Here is a 9,690-nt window from a genome sequence, read left to right as displayed (position 1 = left end):
ATAGTGTGGTAATTCTTAAGCTTTGGGTCATAAAAATTATTAGGGGAAGCTATTAAAAGAGAAGATATCAGAGATGCATCCCAGAGCTAAAGAGTCAGAATTTCTGGAGGGGATGCTCATAGAAATATACAGCCTCTTTGGGGAATTCCGTTAAATATCACAGCTTGAGAACCACTGGCAAGCAAATTGTACATTTCTAGCAACTGATATAGTTTTCTGACTGCAGAATGCCAAGATAAAAGTGATGTTTGGAGTCAATTCCATTCTAAAACTGTGTGCATAATGACAATCTATGGAAGTAGAAACAACAGACTGGATTTCCCCAGCAGTAGTCCACTTCTGTGATAAGTCTATTACAACAGTAGCAAAGAATGAGAGCTGCTGTAAGAAAAATTGCTGTAGAAGAATTGAAGGACCTGGTGATTGCTGCAATATTAAAAAAAAAAGATAGTAATAGAGTTGAAAATTAATTCAAGAGTATGAGAAGATGGGAGCATTGAGAAATTATTGAACAAATAAATACTGAATGCAGCGCTGGGTGAGATGATCAGGAGGCCACAAAGATAAGAACACATAATTTAATTTACTTCAACAAATATTTATTGCATACCTGCTATGTATACAGCATTGTCCTAAATGTACCAAGGCCTGGATCCCAAATCTGGTTTTGTATCAGACTCAGCTGGGGAACGTGAGAATTGGGACCACATTTCATATCTCTGTCACTACCCTCCCAACTCCACATCCATTATATAACCAAATACCATAATATCTACTTTCACAATATCTGCTTCACATCTCCTTTTCATTCCCATTTTCACCCCTTAAGCTCACCTGAATGACTGAATGGTCTTTTAACCAATTTTCACACTCCGTCTGTCCTCCTACTCCTTATTCTTTATGGTTCTATTAATCTTGCAAAGTTAAATTATAACTATTTCTCATATTTAATTTTTTTAAACTATTTCCTTATTACCTACTGAATTAGGAAAGAATGCATCAGTCTGGCATTCAAAATCCTCTATCGTATCAGTTAGACTTCACTTGATTGTAAGTAGCAGAACCAGCTCTGGCTAACTTAAGAAAAAAAAGATATGAGCTAGTTCATAAAATCTGTTTCAATCATTTCTGTTCTTTGCATGATTCTCAGATTTTTCAAAAATGTTTGATTCAATATATTCCCAACTGATATGAATAGGAAGACAGGGCTCCTTGACTGACAGACCAGCTACAATCAGGCTTACTGGAGAAAAGGTAGTTCCCCAAAGCAAAATCGGGTTGCTGTTACCAAAAGAAGAAACGAATGTTAAGGAGGAAAACCCAAGAAATGTCCACTACAACTAAAATGTGGTCCCAATCCAACTAAAGCAAAATTGGATACAGTGGAGAGGATTTCTATCTTTCTCTTCTGAGACATCAGAGGTCAAAATGAAGGCGATTGACCAAGTCTCAATATACTCAGTGTTGGGGAAGGAGGACAAGTTACTGGTGTGAAGTAAATGTTTTAAGCAATGTTTGGGATGATTCAAGAAGTCATTGTGAATCATAAAGGTGAAGATAAACTGTTTTCATTTTTTTATGTGATCAACCAATTTATACATGATTACAATGTCCTCTGCAAAACACCATAACAGCATTTTTGGAAAAATAAGTTAACAACCATAATACAATAACAGCCAGAATTTTATTGAGAAAGTCAGCAGGGTAATGGTAACGTTTGTGTCTTTAAGAGGGTAACAAGTCTTCCACTTCCAAATTCAAGAAAGGAGCGATAATCTCCCGTAGTTCCCACATTCTTTGGCGACCAAGCATTTTAGGGAGCATCCTTTCAAAGATAAATGTAGGATCAAAGAATAGTATGTAACATGAAAGTCCAATGAAGGTGAGGATACAAAACAAGATGAAAATCCTCAATGCATGTTTCCTACAAGGAAAGAAAATGTCTGTTGAGAAAATTCTGAAGAAAACCACACTGATGTGACTCCTGGCTCCACCCGGCTAGCTCTATAACATCAAATAAGTAACTGAACTTCTCTTGACCTTCGTTTTCGTCTGTAATAGCAGGAGCTTGACGTAGATGAGAAGTCCCTGGGTGGTGCAAACTGTTAATGGGCTGGGCTGCTAACTGAAAGACTGGAGGTTTGAGTTCACCCAGTGACACCTCGGAAGAAAGACCTGGGGAGCTACTTCCAAAAAATCAGCCATTGAGAACCCTGTGGAGGACAGTTCTACTCTGACACACATGAGGTCGCCATTAGTCAGAATTAACTTGATGGCAACTGGTACTGATACTAGAGTACAAGAGATTTAAGTCCATGCCAAGACTGGCATTGGAATTCTGAGATTCTATGGCCCTGAAACAATGAAATCCTGGATATTGTGGGGCTGTTTCCCTTGAAATGCTCTTCTCTCAGTAGCAGCAGATTATTGCAATCTTTACCTCATTTGTAAGGTATATGATGCCTATTTTGGTGAAATAAAGGCACAGGCACTTCAGTTTGCCTCAGGACAGAAAATATAATGTGATAAATGGAATTCAGTCCTCTCTGTCACCCGTTTTATTCTGTAACCAGACTTTCCCTTAAAAAGTATTAGAAGCTTTTTCAAGTCTTTGAGGACTCCTTCTTCTGGGCTGTACCCATGACGGATTTTATTTGTTTTGAAATCCTTGAATTACTTTTTCTAACTATACTTGCTATATATGATTAGTGTAGAAAATCTGGAAAATTCAGAAAAGCACAAAGAAGAAAAGACATGTCACAGATAACCCAATTACCTGGAGATAATTACCATCTACATACATTGCAGAAGAGAAAATCCAGAGCACAGTAGAAGCTAGCTATGGATCTGTTTGTGACCCAACTCAAAGAGACTACTCAGGGTATGTATGATGGTATGGGAGCTCCAGAAAGGCATCCAAAGATTAAAAATTTGCTAGTATGTATGTCTCTAATACTGTACCAGAGAGAAACATCCTGTCCAGCAAACAGATTTTCAAATCTGTTTAGTACGTATGTTCCTTTAATGGAGGTTAGCTGTAGCTTGCAGACACAATCCTTTAGGATATATAGATAGATAGATAGATAAAAGCAACCTATATCCATATCATACATCTAAAGTAATATACATTGTTGTTGTTAGGTGCCATCGAGTCCATTTTACTCGTAGTGACCCCATGTGACAGAGTACAACTGCCTTATAGGGTTTTCTAGGCTGTAATCTTTGGGATCCGCTGGGTAGGTTCTAACCACCAACATTCTGGTTAGTAGCCGAGTGCTGACCCTTAATCTATATAGCTATAAATTTATATCTGAAACAATAAAAAATACAACTCCAATAGAAAAAGAGAACTTTGAAGAATGTGAATAGATAATTTACAAATGAAGATAAAACAGATTTTTAGTCAACAGTTGAAGAAGTTCAATCTTACTGTAGTCAATACATTTTGGGGTCTTTGTCCAGCCCACAATAGCTCCTTTCTTGACTCACCACTCTGTAGGGCGAGGAGGAGAGTTTTCCACTAAAGGGGGTGATGGAGCCTGAGGAAGCAGTGGTTCCATTTCTCTGGGACTGGGAGAGTCTGTTTTCTGTTCTTGCATTTGGTACTCCCCCTGGTTTCTATTCATCAGAGTTATGGCCTTGGAAAAGTTCTGAAGAAAAGAGCAAGCAACTGTTTTAAAATGTCAATGATTCTAGATGTCTGCCTGTCTTATTGTAGACAATGCAGGTGCTTTTCCTCTGCAACACCTCAGGGGCCCACAGTACAAATGTGTAAGTCATGCGAGGAAGTCATTGGCAGGTGCATACTTGCTTGAGAGAGAGACTTAACACATTCACAGATTAAGCACCATGGTAGAAAATTAAATGTAACCCATATGCTAATCTTTAACTACTGAATTATTCATGTAGGAAAATGATTATCCTCGTACTGAATTCATCTATTCAATTTGTTCCTTTATGCAAAATATATTTATTGAGTGACTACTGCCTACTAGGCAATGTTCTAGGATACAGTAGTTAACAAAACAGACAAGGAATGTGCATCCTATTATGTGTGCATTTGTGAAGGGTAGGGGACAAGCTATAAATGACTACACATACATTAGATATTACATTGGTGGCAGGGATGTCTACTCTAGATAAATGGGATAGTTAAGCACCTCTGAGCAGGTGACAGTTAAGTTGATGCATTCATTCATTCATTGTTTTATTTACCCATTCACATTTATCTTGATGTATAAGATCTTGCGGGAGGAGTTCAGAGATAGAGTCATTTCCCTGGCTGGGGAAGATTAAAGGATACCTGGAGGAGGAGATGATATTTGAGTTGAGCCTTGAAGACTGGGTAATACGTAGACATGGAGAATAAGCCCCAGACAGAGGAATGAAAGTAGAAGCAGCACAAGGGTATGAGAGCTCAGGAGTATACTAGAATTGTGAGATGTTCTGTTGGCCCAAAGCAGAAGGCCAGGAAGGGGCAAACAGGGCGATAAGGCTGGAAAGAGACAGTTTGTGAAGCACCCTAAATATCTAGAGAAAGAATTGCCCCTGTATTTCGATATAAATCATTTTATTATTGTTCGAACAGGTGTATAATTAAAAATTTTACCTCCACTCTCTCAAGAAGTTTCTCCTTTAATTCATGAGCTTCATTACAAGCATCCGCCTGAAAAGACATCCACAATTCTGGGTAAAATGAAAATTACATTTTTCTGGTTTATACAGTAAACTCTCACTCATTTTGACACCACTATTGAAAATTTACTTTTACTCAGCAAAATCCTTCCCCTTAGGTAAGTTCATAGTATAATCATGACAAGTTGCAGGGAGAATCATCAAAAGATTGATAAGATTCTTTTCAGTACTTTAAAAACAGACATTCGTGTAATCAAAGCTAACTATGAATCATCTTTCTCTCTACTCATTGCTCCTTCCTTGCTCTTTAAAAACCTTCCACCATGACCCTACTTGGAGCCATAGGCCCATAGAATGTTTCAGAGAACATTAAAAAACGGTATTTCTTTTAAATATTTTAACATTTATAATTTATAAATGTAATCCCTCACTATGTCAATTTGATTATTCAGACCCTGTGACTTAGCAAAAGAGCTATCCGCAAAAGGGGTCTGGTTTCTCTTTTCTTCCCATGTCTCCTATAGGTTGTCAGGTGGAGAGAACATGGTTTCGTCTGGTTTCCTTCAGTAAGAACAAGACACGCCAGCTGAAAGCAAAGTATCCCCTTCTAAGACATGAGTGTCAATTGCACAGATGTTAGGAGTAAACAATAATTTTAAAGGTTCCAAATGAATCATTCCACCATAGACTTGCAAGTTACCTTGAAAAACACAGCTATAGTGGAAAGAACAGTGTACTGGGGTTCAAAAAAGATGGGTTTAACTGGCTGCTAACCAAAAGGTCGGTGGTTCAAACCCACCAGCTGCTCCATGGGAGAAAGATGTGGTAGTCTACTTCCATAAAGATTTCAGCCTTGGAAACCCTACAGGGCGGTTCTACTCTGTTCTGTGGGGTCAGTATGTTCAGAATTGACTCGAGGACAAAGTTTTCCCAGTCCTGGTGGCGCAGTGGTTAAAGTGATTCACTGCTAACTGAAAGGTCAGTGGTTGGAAGCTGCTCCATGGGAGAAAGATGTGGTCATTCTGTTTTTGTAGAGATTTACAGCCATGGAAACCCTATGGGTTCCTTGTGAGTAATAATCCACTTGATGGCAGTGGGCTTGGTTTTTTATTTTGGAGTTCTAGTGACACCATTTTTAGAAACTGATTCCTAAAGAATTACTTGAAAAAGTAAGCACAGGTACGGATTTTTGAGGCATAGTTCATATGGTTTTAATTGATTTAAAAGCCCCAAATGTCCAACAAAATAAATTTAATATATCCAAAAATCAAGTCCTGCATCATATAACAGTGAAAATAAAAAGGTAAAATTACATCTACTAGCATAGAAAGTTGTTGTTGAAGAAAAAATGCTAAGTGAAAAAAGCAAGTTGCAAAACAGTATGTATAATCATACGATCCCTTTAAAACAATAACAACATATAAATATATGTATATAAAAACTCTGGAGGAATATACTAAAGTGTTCATGTGTTTATCTTTGAGGGAGTGGGATTATTTTTCATTTTTTATATGAAATAATTCTATAATGTTTTACTTATTACAATAAGTGTGTATTACTTTTGTTAGATAAAGATATATGTAGAGACATGTGGGAGAGCAAAAGCAAGACTGATTCTAATCATTTGGAAATGTGGGCAACTCACTTCATTCATCTTTCTGAGTCACGCTTTTCTCTTCTGAAAGTGCGGATATAGACTAAATGATAAAAAAGTTTCCTTCTACATTTAAAATTCTGAGTCTACTTCTCATCTAATTTTAGTTTCCAGTCACTAAAAATTTCTAAAACTGAGATTTCGTTAAAGAATTGCTTTTCCTTCTGAGTTGTGAAGCCATTTTATCATTACCTGGAGAAATCTGTTATCAATTTCTACGAATTGCTTTTTAATTTTGATGATCTTCTCCTATAAAACAAAAGGGTGAGGTTAAGTTGTAATGAATGACGTGTAGAATTGAAACCAAACAGAATTAGATGATTGTTAAGAGCAAGTTCATTGATAATCAAAGGAGTTTCAGATTTAATAGAAGCTGTTTTTTTTTTTCCCCATACTGTTCTATGTTCTGATCTCCAAAATTAACATTAAATCAAATCAACAAGATGTTATTAGCCACATACTATAAAGGTTGCCTTTGAGCTAAACGTAGTGCTAGTTGGATGCAAGTAATAATAGTCTATCCTCAAGTAGTTTATAGTTGAATTGAAGAATGTATAGTGTGTTCTCTGCTTTCACAAATTCATTCATTACCAATCCCTGAGCTATGTGGTTTAATTATTTGGAAAGGAGCTGTGATATATCACATTTTATTTGGTGTCCTGCTTTATTTAAATAATAAACATCTTTACATAGTACATATCAACGATAACTGTATTAAAGACAACTCAGATAGGAGTCAGTCTCTGAAAGCCTGATGTCCATGTGGAGATTTTCTGAAAGCTCTCTGGGGTGGAGGCTCAATATTAGGCAATGCCCAAAGGCCACCTCAAAATCCTTTCCTCAAGTTATAGGCCTTTTAAATACATTTCTTTCTTTTAAGAATTAGTATAATTTTAAGAATTAGTTTAATTTTCCCTCCTTCCTCTTTCTTGCCTTTCTGAGTCACTTCATTTCTTCATGAGGAATAAATGAGACGATTTATGTGATATTATTTTAACTGTATTAGCACTTATTTCTCCTTGAATTTTCCCACATTTTATTTGCCAATTCTTCATCTCTTTTTAACAATCTTAACTTTTCCCTTTACCAGAGTAAATCTAAAATTCTTCCTGCTAACTTTGCTTCTCTATAACTGTATTTAAAGGTTTTTTATCAATTTATATTATTGCACATGTATCTGTGCAGCCTTTCTCCTCAGCCTATGTTTGTTGAAGACAGAGCTGCGCCTTGTCTTCAAAAGCCAGGTTTATTGAGGTATAATTTATATACAGTAAGACATGCTCATTCAAAGCACACAGTTCTAAGATTTTTGACAAATGCATACTGTCACATAATCACCTCCACAACCAATATCTCAAATATTTCCAACACCCCAAAAAGTTCCTTATGCCCTTTGTCAATCCCTTCCTCCCTTTCTCCATTATTCCCTGGAGAGCAGTAATCTATTTTCTGTTTTTATAGCTTTTCCTTTTCCAGAATGTCACATAAATGGGATCAGATGTTATGTAGTCTTTTGAGTCTGGTTGCTTTCACTTACCATAGTGCATTTGAGATTCATCCATATTGTTGCATAAACAGTAGTTCATTCCTTTTTATTTCTGAGTACTATTCCATCATATAAATATAGCACAGTTTATCCATTCACTGTTGTTGTTAGGTGCAATCAACTCAATTTCAACTCATAGCAACCCCATGTAACAGAGTAGAACTGTCCTATAGGGCTTCCTAGGCTACAATCTTTACGGAAGCAGATCACCAGGTCTTTCTCCCAGAGAGCTGCTGGGTTGGTTCGAACCACCAACCTTGCGGTTAGCAGCTGAGCACTTAAGCATTGCACCACCAGGGCTCTTTATCTATTCACTAACTGGTGGATTATCAGGATATTTCTAGTTTTTAAGCTTTTGCCTGTCTTTTTAATTGTATGCAAAGCAGCATATATCTAGTATAGATAATTTCCATACAGATTTGTAATGCCTGCCTCTTTCGTATTATCCCAAGACCTTATTTTTTCACCTCATTTTCATTCATCTTTGTACTCTTCTTTCTCCTTATTCTTTTGACATTCGTCTCTCCATGCCTTCGCTTCCCGCTGAAATCCACACTCCTGTTGTACAGATGACTTTTGGAGGGAATATTTCTTGGCCACTGTCTTCTCATTTATTATAGTTTGCAATTTACAAAGCCCAAGAATAGTGAAAAAGCCCTTGACTTTTCTTTCAGCTAGCACAAAAATATGATGGAGATTTTACAATGTTGGACTACAATTAAAGTTAAAAATAATTTTTTTCCCTGGCATAAATTCGTGCTGACCTGTAGTGGCTTTTAATATATGAGAGGTCTAAATAAACATTACCATCTTACAATAAAAGAGACATTTCTCTCCTTTACTTCTTCCAATATCCACTTAATTTAAACTCTGTGGCTTGCGCCAAAGCAGTTGACTGGGAATTCCAATGAAAACAGGTAACTAGACATGGATGCTTTCTTTTTTAGGGACTTTTCTTCATAGACCTGAAGTTACAATAGAGCAGAAAAACTATCAACCAGGACTCTGAAGTCCAACTCACACTCAAAGTTGGTCACTGCCTTTCAGGTCTAATATTCAGTGACTCTTAAAAAAAGCAGGAGATGAAACCTTTCTCTCACAAGAGTGTCTAGGAAATGCAAGGAGACAGAACAACAGGAAAACTTTGAAGATTGTGAAAACTAACACTAGAACTCTTCATGAAGGCATCGAAGACAAACACAAATAGATCTCTTACATTCTAAGAGTGCAGTTCTCAACAATATTATTTCCTGGCTGTCTTCTCTGTACTGCTATGCACCGAGATAAAAAGATTAAGAAAACAGAGGTTCTCCTTTAAGGTAATTATCATTCTCTTAAGACGGCATCAAGACAAAACCTATCAAATTTGTCTGACCAGGTTTCTACGTAGAATAGAAAAATCCAGCCTTTTTATGTTATCAGAGAATGGAAATGGTTGTACCCAGGAAAAAGGGGCTCAGAATTGACCATTGAGAGCACTCTTCTTTGCAATGGAAGATGGGTCTTAATTCTTGTTATTACCTATTAAGTAACAGAAGGAGCAGAGAGAGGTGGCATAAGTCCCCAGCCTCCCAGATTATCTTTTCCAAGCCTCCAGCTTACCTCGGTGTTTGCTCCCTGATTAGGGTAAAGGTCCTGGTGGGAATCCAGTTTTTCAATTTGGCCCTCCAGGGACAACATCTCACTTAATAAGCTGCAAACAGACCAAGAGATGGACTAAATCCTGTGGATTAAGAAAATCACCCAGTGGAGGAGATATTTTTGATCTTTCAAAAATGAAATGCTATTCCTATATAAAAGGACTCTGGTAGTACTTGTTTTGGAACAAGAGGTCATGAATACAATTTAAGAAAGT

General features: G+C 37.0%; 1 protein-coding gene across 1 annotated transcript in view; it reads right to left on the bottom strand.

Annotated features, from left to right (window-relative positions):
• Positions 1-1,725: 1,725 nt before the first annotated feature.
• SMCO2 (single-pass membrane protein with coiled-coil domains 2) overlaps positions 1,726-9,690 on the bottom strand; it is a 32,540-nt gene continuing 24,575 nt past the window's right edge. Inside the window, exons 6-9 of the mRNA XM_023738102.1 lie at positions 9,438-9,528; positions 4,610-4,666; positions 3,490-3,650; positions 1,726-1,924 (exon numbers count right to left, since the gene is read on the bottom strand). Coding sequence (XP_023593870.1) covers positions 1,726-1,924; positions 3,490-3,650; positions 4,610-4,666; positions 9,438-9,528 — 508 coding nt within the window. The remainder of the gene's footprint in view (positions 1,925-3,489; positions 3,651-4,609; positions 4,667-9,437; positions 9,529-9,690) is intronic.

This window comes from Trichechus manatus, unplaced genomic scaffold (assembly GCF_000243295.1).
Source record: "Trichechus manatus latirostris isolate Lorelei unplaced genomic scaffold, TriManLat1.0 scaffold00112, whole genome shotgun sequence".
Classification (NCBI taxonomy): domain Eukaryota; kingdom Metazoa; phylum Chordata; class Mammalia; order Sirenia; family Trichechidae; genus Trichechus; species Trichechus manatus.
The sequence above is the reverse complement of the archived record's forward strand: the minus strand, read 5'-3'. Positions and strand labels throughout refer to the sequence as shown.